The sequence below is a fragment of the Syzygium oleosum genome, unplaced genomic scaffold (genome assembly GCF_021117445.2).
Source record: "Syzygium oleosum isolate NSW1041296 unplaced genomic scaffold, Sole_v2.1 Sole_v2.19, whole genome shotgun sequence".
Taxonomy (NCBI): Eukaryota; Viridiplantae; Streptophyta; class Magnoliopsida; order Myrtales; family Myrtaceae; genus Syzygium; species Syzygium oleosum.
In genome coordinates, this window is record NW_026607503.1 from 3794935 (window position 1) to 3812782 (window position 17848).

Below are 17848 nucleotides of genomic sequence, written 5' to 3' on the forward strand. Positions count from 1 at the left end.
TACCCTTTGAATTGGTGAGTGAGGGAAAGCAACGATTACTACCGCTGAATCAATCATCTATTGGTAATGATATGGATTATCTAGCTAATGTTTGCACTTCAAATTGGCAATTTTTATCATCATTTATCTGTTCTTGCTAGCAACTTTCAATGATCAAAAATAAGGACAGAATGTATTCTAGCTGAAGAACTCAACAGAGTCATGATCAAAGAGTATTGGATTCATTCATTTCTGAACTCTACTGTGGATAGTGGAAGTTGTGCCTCCTCAAAACATCAGATCATTGCCCTTGGTTATTCAAGATGGACGTTTAGAGATCATCTAAGACATCATTGTCGGTACTTCACTTCTTAGAGCATTTAATCAACCAAAACCAGGAGGCAGTTCAGGATCTTCCTCAGTATCATTTGAGAGCTTCCGGTTTTCGACATCGGCAGAAAAACCTGGTGGGATACCCATATCAACATCGTCTGGAATCAAAACTTCTCGCGAAGGGTCCTGCTCATCCCTCAAACCTTTAGAAAACCCTTTTTCATGAGAAACTGGTACCTGCACTCTCTCGTTGTGTTGTTCTCCATCTTTCTGACTAGTACCGGGCAGACAGAAACCCAGGGGTTTCTTCTGTTCATTATTGAATACTGCATTGGTCTCACTGGATGGTACTGCATAGGATCTGCTGTAGTCCATTCTCTGCAACGGTGTCTGCATGTCTTTACCAAAAGGGTTCAATAACTTACTACACATTGATTGCACTGTATCTTCAATTTCACTTTTCATGCCATCAGCTGATCTAATTATCTCCCATAGGCTTTCAGAAATCTGGCCCATAACTTTGCTTCTGAAATTAAGAAAGAAAATACTGCATAATCAAGCTCAGAATAGTTTCAACGATTTTACACATATAAGCAAAAAATTTGCCTAGTAATTGGGAAGAAAATTCCCTAACCAAGGTTCATGCAGTTCTCAGAACCTGCAAAAACATTGCCCTTCTGGAAGCAAGCACGTAACAAGTACACTCCTTAATGATTGATCAGAGATACAAATGCATGACGATACATGTTACTTCCAAATGTCTCGGTCATAGTATATTTATGTCCATAAAAAAATTGTGCCCCATATGTCAGGTAGCCATCCACCTCCCTTGTACATACCAAATATAAGTTACTATAGAAGAAACATCGCGTTTAATTATAGGCAACGAAACAGGATAAGCATTTCCAAACAATTGGCAGGATTTCACAAGATATAAGCATCAGATGGAAATCCAAGAGCTTAATTACTTACCCCACCTCTTCATATATAGCATCAGAAAGCTGCCTGGGCTTCAAACTCTCAGCACCTGGACGATTAAGTGCAGCTGACTGCTTCACCACTGCGATGATCTTGTAACGCAGTTCCTCCTACAGTACATTTCATAGTCAACATTATAAGAATAGTATTTGATTAGAGAATATCTATATGAAGATGGAAACAAATCCACAAAAGGGTTAACGGTTCGATTTTTTGGTAAAATTAGAGCAAATGTTGCCTGAAAAGATTCCCATCCAAACAAAGCAGATATTTGAGGAACATAATGAAGCATTTTCTAGTATGATAGAATGAAAAGAAGACCTTGTTTGAAGGGTAGATACCTAGAATGAGGTTAGGCATGGAGACAGTTTACTGAAACATGTACAGGGTACTGGTACACACATTCTACATGTGTGTGCGCTACATGCAGGGTAAACTTAGTTGGCATGGAATTACAAAATCAAAGGTCTATATTGCGTCATCTAAAAATGGTAAGATCATAAAGTAATATCTGTACTAGCGCTGATGTGACAATTAGTGGATAATATGCACATTGTGATGTGGACTAACCAACAAACTAACTTTGATTCAAACTCAGAGTCAATCCATGATTTTGAAAGCTTATATCAAGATCAAGGTTTCCATAATATCTACACTCGTCAGTTTTCTTCTTCTTCCACTTCTTTCTATTGCATGCATATGGTTGAGGTGATTTAGTCACCAATCGGGGCACCTCCAAGACAGAATGCTACCAAATATATAGCAAGAAGATGCCCGATGACAAATAAAAGGGAAACTGCCTTCTACCTTACAATGATTCAAAGACTTATATTTCGCATTCACACATTTATCCAACAACAGGGTAAATATCTGGTCCTTCTAGACCCTCATCCTGAGAACCTATTTAATTTACAGCCATCAGCTTGTGCTTCTTGTATAAAATAGTTTCCAAATTCTTGCAAATAGATAAACCAATCCCGTCTGAATTGATATCCCCTTATCAAAGTGCTTTCATCTAAAGAAGGCTTATCCAAGACAACATTATCATTGTGCATGAGGCTTTCCATTAGTTGAGACTTAGGAAGAGAGGTAAAAAGGAAAAATGTGCTCTACAATTAGACATGAACAAAGCTTACGATAGGCTATCCTCTCAGACATTTTATTTGCAGATGATTCACTCTTTTTCTTTGCGGCAACCAAGGCAAACACCCAAAGAACATTTCCATTGGAGAGTCTTCATTAGTGCCATAGCCACAAGGAGACATCAGTAATAGAAAATTATAACTGACGGTCAGCAATGCCCTTTTTGAGAACAACCAGACTACTGAGCATATGTTTTTGCCACACAATTGCGTTCCATGTGTACGATTCGCAATAGGTGTTGAAAATATATCCAGCTATAGTCTCTTCAAATGATAGATGAGTGGCCCAACCTTTACAAAGGAACCAATTTACAAGGAAAGCAAGAGAGGAGTTATTGAGAAAGCTGGTTTATACAGTGTAATCTATATGGAAACGAAGAAGTGGAGCTCCTTTTGGACAGCAACAACCTATACCTGACGGAATGATAAGGAGAATTTAGCAAGCACGGGAGGAGCTGTGAGACTTAAGAAGTAGTCAGTGAGAATGAACACGGATGCTCAGTCGGTGGAACAAGAATCACTTCCAACTGAATAAGTCAAAGTTGGAAGTCAAGTCAAGATGGAATAGGGTGATAGATATTAATGGACCTTGGGCTATGGATAGTAGGAAGGAACGAGGTTGGCAAAACGAATTGTCCCGAGGAGGTAGAGACAATGGCAGTGTTAGAAGCTCTAGAGTTAGCTTGTGGTTGAGATGGATTCCTCACTCTTCTTCAAGGGCTCGAAGGATAATGAGGAAGGCGACAACGGGAAAGTCAAACCAGCATAATTCAGCATCTAAAGGCGTAATTCCGAAGACCTCCCGCGGCATTTCCCGAGAAGATCCACAGATAAAGCTGCGAATCGCGTTGCAACCCACACCAAAAGGGGATTGTGTACATCGGATTGGGATGTGAAACCCCCCGACCCGACCCGACCTGACCCCATTATTTCCTATCCTTTGTGCCTAGCGGAATGCTAAACCTCCATAAACACGTACTCTCTCTTTCTTTATGCTATCGAGCTGTTTTTACTAGCCCAAAACAGAACATTGCAAGCAACATCACGTGCTTGCTTTATATTTAACCAAACATTCCATGGACTAGAACTACCAAAGCTTAGAGCACAAAAGCAGCAAAATCCCAGATAAAAACTAATACCCAATTTCCCATTCCCCGTAATCCCATGCCACATCATTAAATTAACTTCTTTTTAAGCTAATCACATCCTCGAATCAGCAGAACAGGCATAGCCCGAGACTAAACATTCATCATGGCAAGAATCACACACAACACGAACAATAGCTAAGAACATTAACAGTGCTTCGTCCCCCGAAACAGCTTCATACCCACGACTACGAAGCTCGTGAAGCCTCCACATTCGGCAACCCAAGAACTGACTGGATTCAAAACACACGTGCCCACGGAAGAGAGAGAGAGAGAGAGAAAGAGAGAGAGATACGTTGTCCTTGAGCTTGCGGATCAGCTTGAGGCGGAGGCGATCGAAATCGCCATCGTCCTTGAGCCTGGCGATCACGTCGTCTTTTTCGAGCTTCGCCGCGGCGTCGCCGCCGCCGCCGCCGCCGCCGCCGTTCATTGATGGGGAGTCCTTCTCTTCAGTTGAGGGACTTCTCTTCTTCTGCAAGGCGAATCTCTCCGACTTGATTGTCATTCCTAATTTGACAAAAACAAATAGATCATCCTTTTCACCTTCCCCCTCAGAAAAGTGAATATACATATATATATATATAGCTGACCAAAAATTAATAATAAATATATATATACACACACAAACACTTTAATTTCTACAGATTATGAAATTAAATGTCGATCTATATATATTTGAAATTGAAATAAAAAATGTGTTCTTAAGTTTTAATATTGTTCCAAATAGAATGTGATTCGACGTATAATTGTATTTCCTAAAAAATTAATTAGAGATGAAATCACAACTGGCCTTTGAACCTTTTTTGTTAATGCCAATGGTTTCTGAATTTATTTTTTCTTAGCGAATTGGGTCTTTAATTCGCGGTTATCCATATTGATCCTTGAGATTAAAATAAAGTATCGAAGTGCCGACGAGGGCTATAATCGACCGAACCAAAAAAATAAAAGTGACGTGGAATAGGAAATTAACACGACACAAAACATAGAGAGCGACCTCTAAATTGACCACCTCCTAAAATAAATCTACAAATGCCACAAAGTAACAAACCCCCCAAATCCCTTTGGGATTTTTACTCTATTTTGATGCTCCGATAGTGAATTGTGGAAATTGAGAGTTCGGATTCAATAAAATTCTGTTTCCAACACAAAAAAAAAAACAACTATATGGTTAAGAGTCTTAAGACACAAACGTTACCTGCATGTGGATTGCATTTGTTTTTTTTTGGCTGTGATCCCATAATTGCGTTATAAAAGTAATCGTGATTCAAGTGCAAATCCACCCCAAGCCTTCGCTGCCGAAACCGGCTTACCCTCCATCGACGTTAAGGCCTCGGCATCATCTCCTAAGGCCTCGAAGACGACAGAGGCTACTCGAGACCTCTAAATACGAAGGCTTGTCGCCGTCTACGAGCACTCGACGAATGCAGCACCGGGCTTTGCTATAGGCGGCGATCTTAATGTCGGCACCGTCGAGCTCCGCGGCCACAGAGATGAAGGAAATAACGGAAGAGAGAGAGAGAAAGAGTGTGTGTCCTTGAGTCGTTCCTCAGAACAATGGTTGTCGACGGGGCGGCCTCGGTGGTGTCGAGGGAATGGGGTTCACCGTCTGCACGACGAGCACCATCGCCGGCAGCTGCCGTGGTCCAAGGCCTAGTGCCGGCTGGCCGGGTAGAGACAAATGGATTTGGGAGGGGAGATTTGATTTTGCTTTTGTAGGGAAATATAGTTAAGTGTGGGGGTAAGGATGTACCAAAAAAAGGTTGGACACGTGGCAAAATCCGGGGAAAGGGACCCCGGAAGGGTACCTTAATGAGTACAATGTCATAGAGCTACTAGAGTATTGACAATTAGGTCAGTTTTTACTTATTGTGCTTGATCAACACATATTGTATTGACCAAAAAAAAAAACACATACTGTCAAGAACTAAAATGAGAAATTAGATCCACTTCGACGTTCGATTTAATCCCCATTATGAACATTCCATAGGTGGAATGAACTTTCCACCCAAATGTTTTCCTAATATTCCCAATAAAGTCAAACACACATCGTTTAAATGACCCAATCGAAGTCTTTCATCAAATTCTCTTGGGAGTCGTTGAGAAAATCTATTCGAGAGATCTAAACACCTAATCGAGGGATCGGACTTATGACTCTTCTGTGGGATATCGTTGACTATGAAAATCAAGTATTTGTTATATGTTCCTTGCCCGCGTCTTATGAATATACCGGTACGATCGAAAGATAAATAAGTTTTGAGGTGATACATCGCCAACATAGGGTGACTTTTTTCTATTGAATCGAATGAGCACGATCGCCGCCGCAGAGGTTTGGTATCGGGTGTAATGAAGACCTCGATTTGTCGGTTCGGCTTTTGATTGGGTTATATTTTCCTCCGTCCGTAAGTCTTTCGATGGGTAACGAATACTTATGGGTATCTTCCAATTACAAGTGTCAAGTCAAAGCGGATGATCTCAATGTGTGTAGTGTAGTGCAATGGTTGGAGGGAATTAAAAAAACTAGCCTTTTTTTAAGATGCGTTAACTCCATTTTCAATCCTAAAAATTTATATTGACTGTGCAATTGAGCTCTTAAATTTTCGATTCATGCAATAAAGCCTTTTGAGCAACACGAATTGTGCCATCAAATCATTTTGCCATTAATTATGTTCATTATCTATTGTGGCATGCTGGCATGATAAATTTTAATGCTAAAAACATTCATTATAAGAAAGAAATAAATAAATATTGCTGCCCAAAACAACTTAATAAGAAACTAGACAAAAGCGCGTTAAGAAAATGCATTTTTACCAAAATGCCCCTCATTTTGTGAACAATAACAACCAATACAGACCATTTTCTCTCTCCTTCCTTCCCCCCCCCCCCCTTCTCACTGCCACACCTTTCCACCGCCGCAGCTCGGCCGCCGCCATCATCGGTCGCCGTCGTCGTTGAAGCGCTCGTTAAAGCCGCCGCCGCCGCAGCCGCCCCTGCCCTTGCAAGCCGCGACAACACATCGCCGCGGCGGCTCGGCGTCCCGCGGCCCCATGCTCACTCTCTATCTCTTGAAATTCTCGCGAGCCTAGGCTAGGCCCCGCCCCCCCGACCCCGGAGTTCGCCGGGCCACGTCCGACCGCAGATCTACTCTGGTCGTGCGAAACTGTCCTTTCCATTCTGAATTTTCAACGTCAAGCTTTCCATCTTGGCATACCAACATCAGCACAATCAGCTCAACCAATGAGGCAAAAAGGGACTCGCCGAAGGCGTGCATTTTCAAAAGGAAGCTGCCCCGAAACCTCTTCTTTATTCCAATGTTTCGGAAAGATTTGCCTGTGCTCCAATCATGAGGACCCAGTAGTGCCCCAGCGATGAGATAAGCTGATGTTGATGCCACACCCCCACCCAACCCAACCCAACCACGCTCTCATCTCTTCACGAGAGAAAGATTCCAGCTTTGACCAGTTGACTGAGGTTGGATTGGCGAAAGAGAGGTTGAATGCTCGCTCAAATTTTGCTTGACTGATGAATTCCAGATGCATGTGATGGAGCCATGGCTCGTGTGCTTGCAGGACTTACGGGATGCTCGAAAAGTTCGTGACAAAGATTGAATCTTTAAGAACATCTTCTGCACTATATAATATGACCAGTGTGTACAGGAAGGTGGAACATAAGCTGAGATGATGTTTATGGTGAAACCACGGTCACCTTGGGTACAGATGAGAGTACCCAGATACATTTATTTGCCATTCACAGTATTCTAAAGAGTCTAAGACTGACGAAACATCACATAACAAAGTCAATGCTTGCTGATCCAAGCTCTAAGCTGATCGTGAACCGTGTAATTTGCGGCTGCAGATGAGGGGGGAAGTTCGATGGCTGCGGGGATGCCCCGATGAATGGGTAGTGACGCCATCCGATCAGCATGACCCCTGCGGTGGTCCGACCATGGAGTACCACGATTGCCGATAACCGTAGCCCGTGGAAGCTTTGCTCACGTCCTTCTTGTTCGTTGTTTGTAGCAACAGCGATGAAGAATACGTTTGATAGTTCAATATCCCTCGGATCAGCGTCTGGGGCGGCAAGTCAGGCCACTCCAAATAAGCGAAGTTTGTAGCACTATGACCCGGGACCGGAGCTCTGGACGAAGGCTCCACCCGAGCCAATTCGTTGCCGACCTCGCCGCTCTTCCCACACAACTTGTACGTAAAATTCAAGACCCCGATGCGTTTTCCATCGTCGTTCTTCACGTGGTAGCCTCGCTGCTGGACAGCCCCGTTGAAATCGTCGACCAAATCCTGAAGCGAGGCGCGGACTTCCCCGATCGAGCGGCTGCCCACGACGCTGGGAAGCCGCACATCGAACTTGAGAGAAAGGTCCGAATAGTCCCGGGCCGAGACGTCCGAGAGGTCGAACACCATGTCGTGTTTCCACTCCGGGTTGCGATGGCCGCCCTTGCTGGTCGGCGTCCTGTGGCGCTGCTGCTGGAGGGCCGGCCGAAGCTGCTTCTTCGGGTCGTCACCGCCGGGGACGATGGACACGGTCACGAAGACCGAGAGCTTCTGGAAGAAGTTGAAGGCCCTGAGTTCCTCGCATGAGATCACCTGCAGTTCAAGGCGTGTGTACGCCATTTCCATCTCTCTTCTCGCGGTTTCGGCTCGGCTTCGCAGAGGGTGGAAGGAACGTTCAAGGATGGGAGCTGGGAAGCTTCTCCTTTTGGGTGAGGGAGAAAATTTGCAGGAGATATATAAGAGAAGGCGGAACGCGGTTGGGTGGATCAAACTATTTGATCAAGGATGGCCCCCGCCGCGTGCGCGTGCGTGTGAAACCGCGGAATATGGAGCTTCGCAAGAACGCCAAACCCAAGATTTATTATTTTGCATTTTTATGTAAATCTTAGGACATTAGGATATTCCCCAAATCTTAGACACTGGTGGAGGATCTTTTTACGATACCGTAAGCTGTTGGATTAAGTATTCTAACATGGTATCATAATTAGCGATGAGCATGATTCCAGAACAGAGAACCTGACCAATGGGAACCTATAGGTTCCAGATTACAAGGTATGCAGGGTAGGTTCTAGGTTCTAGGTTCCAGGTTCTAGGTTGGTAGAACCTGAACCTATCTTCTCGTGATCTTCAGGTGTTTCATAACATTAAATGATGAATATATGATCTGAAACCACTAGTCGGAGCTTTCAATTTATAACTTATTAATGTTTCATATTATTCGTGTATCTAAATATAAGTTGTGGTTAGTGGATCATAGCAATAAGTGGTGCTTATTAAAGGTGATGATTCATTGCAATTGTTCATTTAATAATACAGGTGAAACCTGAGTAGACTCTGGAATCAACTCTCGAACCTGTGATAGGCTAGGTTCCAAGTTCCAAAAAATAAAGAATCTATTATCATGGGTGAAATCTATACGGAATATGGAACTACTCACCCTTAGTATCGATTCACGCAATGACTTCTCATTTTAGTTATATTTATTTGAACCGTAATCTAGGAAACTAGTCTTTTGTATTCTTTTTGATGAATGACAAGCTTGTTTAGTATTGTTGCGTTCATTTTTATTTTGTTTAACTAAAAATGCAATTAAAAAAAAAAAGGAATCTGTTAGACCCTAGAACCTATCCTGGAACCTGTGACAAGGTATGTTATAGGTTCCAGGTTTGGACGGGTAGGTTTTAAGTTCTAAAAAATGGGAAACTTGTACCCGAGGGTAGGTTCCAAATTTCAGGTGAAACTTATAAGGAACCTGAAATCGCTCATCCCTAATCATAATTAGGTTAAGATCCAGCTTATTTCGCGTGCGTAACCCCTCCATTAGTCAAATTACACGCGCAATTCCTAACTAGACTCGCACATAAGAGGGGTGTTAAAGTACATGTACGTTATACACATGCTGCCTCTCTTGACCTTAAACTTTTGAGATGGAATATTCCAGCATCTAAACTATCTCGCTCACTATTGGTACAAAAAAAAAGAGTTATTGGTACACCATTCATGTACGGAAAAATTCGGATGCAAGAAGAACGAATCCAAATACTTCGGACTGTGAAAATGCAAGTATTATTATTTTTTATACCTGAAGAGAGTGTGAAGGGGGAGGAACAAGTCAAAAGGGTAAGGGTCTCTCCCATCTTGATCTTTGGACTCTCTAGGGGGTCATATTGACTTCCCAAAACCAGTGAATCCGAAATGCGAACAGACAAGAAGAAGAAGAACAGCGATAACAACAACCTATGGGCCAACCGAAGAAAGAACAGCAACCAATTAATCCGAAACATGAGCCGGGCGTGTCGTGTCGTGTTGCAAGTATAACTAACGTGTACTTACGGAGCGGTATTGCACGATCCAAGCAAAGACGTCAAACAAACATATCCGATAAGAAACCGTGACATCATTGTATGATATATGTTTCTATAAATGGACCACCGGCCAAGAGCAAGCGGACGTAACCATCAGTGGCCTCATTTCCAGGAAGCAACGGGAAAGCTGCCTTCGTGCATGTAATGCCCCCTCAGGATTGACTTGTCGACCAAGCTTTGGCAGCTCAATTTTTCTACAGAGTAGGTGTGCGATTCCTCCAATTGCAAACGCTTTCTAAGACCGAATAAGATAAGAAAGTACAAGGGGTGCCTTCTGAACATTATTAAGACCGATAGAGCCAGGAGTGTTGAAGAATGCACACTTCTACCCCGTGACTTCCCCACACCGGCAGATTATAGCTGATTAGTCAACCCTAACAATGCTGATGAAGAGTCATGATCTCTCTCAGATTTGGTCCAGGGCACAACTGATGGCATAATATATACTAAAAGAGTCTGATTAATCAATCAGCAATCTCATGACTTGTGAGAATTCACCACTAATCACAATAAAAGCCAATAACCCGGTGTTTGCGACAGATGATTTTCATGTGCATGCATAAGGAAACATGTTGTGGGGTTGCTATTATTGCTCTTATGTCACTAGGATACAATTCTTATCAAGTATCTTTGGGAAATCTGGAAATCACTAATCTAAAAGGAGGCTAAGTGTTGGCTACAGAGCAGTTGACTTTCTAGAAGGATTAAATTATCATTGGCAAAACGCCGACGCAAAAACGAGAATACTCTCTCTTTTTCCCTTCCGGGATATAGCGGTCGGAACCAGTTTTTGCTCACCAGACTAAATCCTCCTATCCAATCCAAACAAAGCGAGGGAAGGAAGATATTCGCGAAAATAAGAGCCATCTAAGAATAACACTTTCCAGATTGCTGACTTAGTTAGGCATAGCTAGCCTCTTGCTTCTCAAGTTTGATCCAGAGGGAAATGGCTTCTCTCAACTGGGATAACACCATAAGTGGCGGTCGGAATAATTTGAAGCACATAGAACAGTCTGCCCAGGATAGCTTAAAATCACAGAGAACCCAAATCTTCCTTGTTTAAGAAGGTTAGAGGTAGTTCTCATTGTAGTACTATATATAGCATGACTCCATCATCTTTTTGCTATCCATGAGTTCCATCATCTTAGTAAAGGAAATAACAGGGGATTAAAGCTTCAAACAAATCGAACGATTCCACATCAAAATGCCATATTCAAAGTCATCGATCAAATAGCCCAATGGTCACTTGGAAAAGCTTTACCTCAACAACTCAGCCATCACTGCCTTCCAAAAGTTGAGAAACGCAAAATATGCTTGTTATTGCTAATGATCAGTCAATGGCAAAGTATAAATAAGCAATCAAGCAGGACAAAATCCAAAGATAAATGATACATTGATCATGTAACAAGCAGTAAGATCTGCCTCAGCGGCTTTTTACTTTTTTCTGGCCCTGGTTATTGAATGCTGTGCATGTTTTCTTCCAGCATCTAATGGATATGGCTGTGGGTATCACGATCCAGAAGGAGTTCATGACAACATAGTAGGCATAGTAATACAACGGGCTAACAGCGAAGTTATCACCTTCCAGCAAAGCGGTTATGAAATACACAGCAGTTCCATAGAGCTGGCCCAAGGATATCGCGAACTGGAGAATGTAGCTATACGACTTTCCTTTTGCAATGGCATAACTGTGAGGCATCAGAATACAGAGATTTTAGGCAACGGATGGGAACTACAAACACTCTAATGTGGTCGAATATCATGGAATTGATTTTCTATCAAGTGAAAAATTCTCACACTGCGAGGAGGCACGCTGGACCCTCTAAAACAGCAGTTAGTCCTTCAACAGCCAAAATCGCTGAATCCCTTCCTACGTATCTTGAGTCACCTTTGCTATATTCTTTCCCTGTCAATTGTATCTTTTCAGCTGCTGTCCACCAAAAGCTGGATGAGCCAACCAAGGAAGGAAACAAGAGTGGCAGAAAATCACTTACAGACTTCAGACAGGTAAAAGGCAGATTTATCCTTGTAAAATTCTGGTGAGAAAACAAAATAACCCTCTAGAATCATGTGAGTAAGGCCTGTGAATGCCCACCAACACATGAGTATTCTATCGACAGTTGACCTTTTGGGTGATCGCCCTGCAACAAATGGAAATATCAATATGATGAAATGTTTCAGCTTTTCCAAACAAATGAGGAAGAGTGGGACAAATTAGAAGGATATTGTGATCCTATTCAATGGTAAACTCGAATTGCCAATAATGCTAATGCAAAACTCTATGTCTTGCACGGACACAAATTAACGAGATTCACTCAAGCCAGAGATTATGTTGCTTCCCAAACCAAACCTTCAAAAAAAGGAAGAAAAAAAAAAGGCTTTGAGACCAGCTATTTTAGTTTATCTGCAGGGGGGCACATTTTCTGATAAATATGTCAGTTTTTAATTGTCATAAGAAGAAACAAACAGAATGTGAGGGATATAAGACGATAGAACAGGGTGCTTCAGTGACCAAATTTCTTCAATAGAGTAAAACAAACAGAATGTGAGGGGAATAAGAAAATAGAACAGGTGCTTCGGTGACCAAATTTCTGCAAGAGAGTGAAAAATGGACTGCTAACCAAAAGGATCAATTGATGAGGAACAAGGGTTTCAGACAACTACATAGACTAGGCATCGCGGTTTCTCCTGTAGCACAGAGGAAGAAAGATCTAACTGAAGCAAATCCTAGTAAGTTTCTCTTCTTCCAAATTCCTTAACTTCACCTTATTTTAGGTGCATCAATAATTGTGAGCTCAAGCAACATTTAGATAGAATATTTATCTAGAAGAGGAATGAGCATACCAGATATAAACCAAATGATGGCAACAACAAGCACCGAAGCAATGCCGTAGACACCAAGGATAGTTAATTGTGAAAGTAAAACTGGCGCATAACCAGGGAGTTTTAGATCTCTGGGGACATAAGGGTGAGGACTCTGAGTGGCTTCCATTTTCTTCAGCTCTCTCTGGCTTCTGCCTTAACAAGTGGAGACTCAAACCAGGATCCTCTTACTCCTTTTGTGAGTGTCTCTGCAAGACTTTGTAAGTTAGAGAGCAGTTGCCTGATAGAAATAACGAGAATCATTACGTCCAAACTTTTTGAAAACCAAAACATTAACAAGTTCGAAAAAAAATCACTGTATGATCCCACAGGACTAACAGTCACTGTGCTTGAACTGTGCAATAACTACAGTGACATTGTACAGCCCTAAAACGCAAGTTCTACACTGCCAAAATTTGTTGCTGGTAACAAAACACTCTTGAGGTATACAATTTCCACACCTTGCGTAAGGGTAGCAAATTCACGATTTGTTGAACTTTGACATCAAAAGCAAGGTGTAACGAAAACAAATCAATAGTTGACAATGGAAAATGCAGTGAACAGAAAACAGATGCGCCACATCACAAAGATACTGTTTTGAAGGATCTCAATTGCTTGGATCTTGAAGAACATGCATTTTAAGGGTATGCTCGAACCATTGGAGTGGGAGCGGGTAATGGAACCCTGTAATAAATTCCATTTCTTGATCCGTCAAAGAAATCGAACCCTGGAATGAAGGCTGAATTCTCTTTGCTGCATGACTATAACAATCGGAGATCGATCGGAACGCAAGCTTGCGCTAAGTTTCGGATCGATGGTCATTCTTAATCCGACCACATTGCATTTGAGTAACACTTCAATTCTACAGCTATTGAAACAGAGAAGAGGGTGGACAAATGGATGGCGACAAGTAAGAGAGAGAGAGAGAGAGAGAGGCCAATTCGGACGTCAAACCGAGAAAGTCAATGGCGGGGTGCCGGAGAGTGCGTTCAGAAAACGACCCAAGTCGAGAACACTTGACCTCTCTACCGTTTTCAAGCTTGACTGTTTGCTCAGACACAGAGAGAGAGACAGAAACTATGAGAAACTTGAAGCAAGATTCAACCGTTGACCGAGATCCGAAGAGACGGAAGGTTCATACACCGGCTCCAATCGACCAATCCCATTCACGTTTCAGGCAGAACCCAATTTGCACTGACCCAACTGCCGGGTCGATTTCCCCCGTCAAAAGACGAACAACCCATGAAAATTCCGTCGCCATTGCCGCCTCTCGAGGCGGAACCACACACTTCGCCAAACGGTAAACACCCGACAAATCTGCTCACAAACTCGAGTCGCTCGATTCGGAAACTATCTCATCTCCGAGACTATCAAATTTGGGACAGCGAGAACGACTGCAAGACTTGGTAACAGAGAGATAGAGAGAGAGAGAGAGAGAGAGAGAGACTTACAGGGCGAGACTGTGGACAGACCGAGTCTGAGATGGCAGAGAGAAAGGAGAGAGATCGGAACTGTACTTTTAAGAAAGAAGAGATGACAGACAGATTTGTTTTAGAGGTAAGTGCTAAACTTTATTTTAACGTGTAATTTAATTCATAAATGTTTAATTTATTTAATATAATTCTTAAATTTTACTTTAATATTTAATGTGATCCATGAACTTTTACTTTATATAATACTTGAACTATATTAATATAGTGTTTTGATTAATTCAAGTTCAGGGACAGAACTATATTAAACATTTTCATATATTTCAGGAACTGAATTGAATTTGTACTAAAAATTTATGAACGATATTAAAAAAAGTAACAGTTCAAGGATAACATTGCATATTGAATTAAACTTAAGGGATCACATCGAATAAATTTACATTTCAAAAATCACATTGTATATTGGGTCAAAATTTAGAGATTATTTATGTCATTTTCTTTTTTTTATTTGGTAATTGACCTAATATGGAGTTCAATTACATTTTAAGTAAGTATTTTTCTTTTTATGGCGCTTCCTTTTAAGAAAAGGAAGTATATCTCCTGTGCTATCCCCCCTCCAAAAAAAAGAAAAAAAAACAGAGAACACGATGAGAAAATAAATTAAACATAGCCAGTAATTAGCTAGTCTTAATTACGACCCCATTGTTAAATTCCGGTCCCCATTGTATGCCTCAATCTTTCCATGGGGTCGTGACTCACATCATCAACAGATTGCTGCGTTTGGCCAATCAGGTTGCGTACATAATCGGTGGAGCAACGTTCCAAGTCTCGCGTTAATTTCATAAATCAACAACCATCCCGAAATTGTAACCGCTTTGTGTGATTGCTCGAGATACTCCTTTCGGGAGCTAAGCCCATGTGAATCGAATCAAGTCGTTACATATGATATCGGAATAGAACCTGCTCCAATGGACGTGTGGTTTGTGGAAAAGCTAGGCATATATCCGGCTCGATGAGGGCATGGAGGGATTACTCAGGTAAGATGCTCAAAAAAAGATACTGCTCGTCTTGACAGACCTCTAGAATGACAGAGGAGGGTAGAAGTAGAGGAAGCCACACGCCGGATAAGAAGAGTATCGCCCTGGCAACTTATGCCGGCCGAGTAAATCTAGTTGAGTCCGAACGCGGCGGCATAGCCATGATCTGCTGGAAACCTGATCTCAGAACGAAACGCAACAAATCTGGACACTTTGCAGATCAGTACTCGATCTTAAACTTTATAATTGAATCAGAGAAGTTTACATTCATCAGATGTTTCAACAAATCTGACGAGTGCTGTACAAGGACGACATTATAGTATTATGTCATGGGTGTAAATTTCTGGGTCTTGGAGTTTTGAAGGGTCAATTTTTTTTCCGAGCCGACACTTGAGATGCGTACATTGCAGCCTTATAAAGCGCCCCGGATAGGAACACCAGACCAGCGGCAACGTAGGGATTGCTTGCCAGCAAAGATCTGAAGCATTCTGCCGCCTTTTCGGCGGTGTGAATCGCCGAGCGTGTCTGGTCGACCACCAGTCGGCCTTTCTCGGACAACTTGTACCTCTCCTCCAACTTGTCCCTGGTCCTGTCCAATATGTTGGTGGCGCCTCCTGGTGTCACGGCTTCATTGGGACGAAGAACGCCTGGAACGAGCCGAGCGTGCTCCTGATCATCCTGTAACTCGATGAAATTATAAGGATGATTGGGGAAGTGCAACTGAGAAAGTAATCAACATGCAACGAAGTCACAGGTTCGAAAAACTGTAGCAGGAATTCATCTCAAATGCGTTGTAGTACAAATTGCCTCTGCCTGGAGGAACGTTGTGGTCTGATTCAACCAGAGTTCTCGGTTCTGTCCAAAGAATAGCCTAACTATTAACCTTTTATTTTCCCCAGATGTTCTTTGAGTTGACTAGGTGAATCTATTAGAGTTCCTATGGCCAGGCAAGAAGGGATTCAACTGTGAATTATTAACAAGACAGTCAGGACAAGAAAAATGGCATTGATCTGTAGCCTAGATCCAGATTCATGAAAAATCGAGGGCGATCTCAAATGAACATCCATTTTCTGGGCTCGAATGAGGATTAACCAGGAACGAACTACCGATTGAACTCATTGAAGAGAGCACAGGAACGGATGAAGTTTAGAAATGCTTGTATGCAGATGATGTACGTGATGCCACACAAGAGAGAGCAGGGGCGACAGAGAGAGAGACCTTGGTGTCACTCTCCAACTTAATTGAAGGAAGATCATTTGTTGAATCCTTTGATGGCGACACCCGAATCGGTTGCCTGCCAACTAGTGCATTCTGCAGATAAGAGAAGCTGCTTTAGAACACTTTGGAGTATATATAATTTAGCCTAAAAAAGCATTCCAGAGCTGATAAAGACGTGAAATGTATCAAACCATTTCTTAGAAGCATTCATCCAGACCAATTTCTAGAGATACACTACCATCAATTCGGGTAACGTCTCATAATCAGAGACAAAATAGACCAAGAGACTCCGAATGAAGCAGAAGAAAACATCAAATGAAACAGGTAATCCACAAGTACTCTGCATTCTCAGCAGCTGTAAGCCAGAGAGATTAAACAATAGAGAAGTTCAATGCCATTCTCATTTATTTAAATAAGCGACACAAACAAATACTATCTCCAGGAAAACAAGCCTGAAGTGCATGAGATCGTGTAAGTTGAATCAAACCCTTAAACTCATTTATTTCCTTACATCGAGAAGAAGAGCAGTCCGGAACGCAAACGGCTGCCTGAAAGTCACCAGCGCCGATTGGGACTCGTCCTTATTCCTGTGCCGTCATCATAACTAATTAATCGAACCATTGGTATCATCAAAAGGAGTAAGGTCTGGGCAAAATCTTGAAAAGCCAGTCTGTAATTGAAGTTTTTTCCTTGCCTCTGGAGCTGGATCTTGTCCACAGTCCCGCAGTACGAGAAATATGCCTCCAACTCTGCAGTGGTCACGGTTGGATCAACATTCTGAACCTGGATAGTCAAATTCAGTGCTCCCATTCGAGCAACTTAAAATTGTTCTCTCTCTCTCTCTCTCCAGTGAATTGATGAAGAAAACGTGAGACGATTGACAAATATGAGAACCCATGAGACCTGGTAAGGCGTAGAGTTTGAGATGGAGTGAGCTTATATGTTTGGAATAAAGAAGCCCAAGAATGCCTTCCATCTCTAGAGGAAGTCTGACAGAGACATGAACGAGTACCTGGGGGTGAAGAAAGAGATAAAAGCATCGCCAAGAAATTCCAATCATCCTAAGAGTTCTCTGAAAGTCTGAAGGCTATGCTATTCTTAGTTTTAATCAGAATTATTAGATCTCTACGTTAGATGGCCAAATTGTAATGTTCGTCGTTCGTTCTGCTACTTTGACCAAGGTCCTTCGGCCATGTGCCGGAATGGCGGAATGTGTGTGTGTGAGAGAGAGAGAAATTCCTTGTATGGACCCGATCCATGGGGACCCGGGTTCCGGCAAGACTGGCCCGGGAGAGAGATGGAATAGGGTCAAACTCAGGAGATGCAGTACGACCTTTATCGCACCATCGCCGGT

The 17848-nt window shown here is 42.3% G+C and overlaps 4 protein-coding genes across 5 annotated transcripts; all 4 read right to left on the bottom strand.

The window, feature by feature from the left end:
- Positions 1-202: 202 nt before the first annotated feature.
- Positions 203-4909, bottom strand: LOC115673930 (uncharacterized). The gene is made up of 4 exons (XM_030596196.2): positions 4888-4909; positions 3873-4084; positions 1285-1400; positions 203-838 (listed from the first exon to the last, which is right to left on the bottom strand). Exons 1-4 carry the CDS (start codon positions 4892-4894, stop codon positions 364-366), a joined length of 810 nt encoding a protein of 269 aa, XP_030452056.2. The 5' UTR covers positions 4895-4909; the 3' UTR covers positions 203-363.
- A 2269-nt stretch (positions 4910-7178) lies between these two features.
- On the bottom strand, positions 7179-8307 carry LOC130140453 (protein SRC2 homolog). Its single transcript, XM_056319832.1, has one exon. It carries the CDS (start codon positions 8206-8208, stop codon positions 7492-7494), a length of 717 nt encoding a protein of 238 aa, XP_056175807.1. The 5' UTR covers positions 8209-8307; the 3' UTR covers positions 7179-7491.
- Positions 8308-11241: 2934 nt separating this feature from the next.
- LOC115673932 (probable 3-beta-hydroxysteroid-Delta(8),Delta(7)-isomerase) lies at positions 11242-14358 on the bottom strand. 2 transcript variants are annotated; one of them, XM_030596198.2, is made up of 5 exons: positions 14261-14358; positions 12792-13018; positions 11942-12088; positions 11745-11853; positions 11242-11635 (listed from the first exon to the last, which is right to left on the bottom strand). In XM_030596198.2, exons 2-5 carry the CDS (start codon positions 12937-12939, stop codon positions 11371-11373), a joined length of 669 nt encoding a protein of 222 aa, XP_030452058.1. In that variant the 5' UTR covers positions 12940-13018; positions 14261-14358; the 3' UTR covers positions 11242-11370. The 2 variants fall into 2 exon arrangements, with proteins under 2 accessions (XP_030452058.1, XP_056175809.1); XM_056319834.1 differs by having other exon boundaries at positions 12792-13050; positions 14261-14351.
- Positions 14359-15488: 1130 nt separating this feature from the next.
- On the bottom strand, positions 15489-17760 carry LOC115673933 (uncharacterized). The gene is made up of 4 exons (XM_030596200.2): positions 17189-17760; positions 17006-17081; positions 16495-16587; positions 15489-15954 (listed from the first exon to the last, which is right to left on the bottom strand). Exons 1-4 carry the CDS (start codon positions 17302-17304, stop codon positions 15643-15645), a joined length of 597 nt encoding a protein of 198 aa, XP_030452060.1. The 5' UTR covers positions 17305-17760; the 3' UTR covers positions 15489-15642.
- Between the last annotated feature and the right edge of the window lie 88 nt (positions 17761-17848).

Coding starts and splice junctions, on each gene's coding strand:
- LOC115673930 (XM_030596196.2), bottom strand. Junction 1,401..3,872: donor TCCGCAAGCTCAAGGACAAC/GTATCTCTCTCT, acceptor AATGTACTGTAG/GAGGAACTGCGTTACAAGAT. Junction 839..1,284: donor GCTATATATGAAGAGGTGGG/GTAAGTAATTAA, acceptor TCTTAATTTCAG/AAGCAAAGTTATGGGCCAGA.
- LOC130140453 (XM_056319832.1), bottom strand. CDS start 8,208: ATGGAAATGGCGTACACACGCCTTGAACTGCAGGTGATCTCATGCGAG.
- LOC115673932 (XM_030596198.2), bottom strand. CDS start 12,939: ATGGAAGCCACTCAGAGTCCTCACCCTTATGTCCCCAGAGATCTAAAA. Junction 12,089..12,791: donor CATCATTTGGTTTATATCTG/GTATGCTCATTC, acceptor CATTTGTTGCAG/GGCGATCACCCAAAAGGTCA. Junction 11,854..11,941: donor CTTTTACCTGTCTGAAGTCT/GTAAGTGATTTT, acceptor TACAATTGACAG/GGAAAGAATATAGCAAAGGT.
- LOC115673933 (XM_030596200.2), bottom strand. CDS start 17,304: ATGGGAGCACTGAATTTGACTATCCAGGTTCAGAATGTTGATCCAACC. Junction 16,588..17,005: donor GGACTGCTCTTCTTCTCGAT/GTAAGGAAATAA, acceptor TCTTATCTGCAG/AATGCACTAGTTGGCAGGCA. Junction 15,955..16,494: donor AGTTGGAGAGTGACACCAAG/GTCTCTCTCTCT, acceptor ATCGAGTTACAG/GATGATCAGGAGCACGCTCG.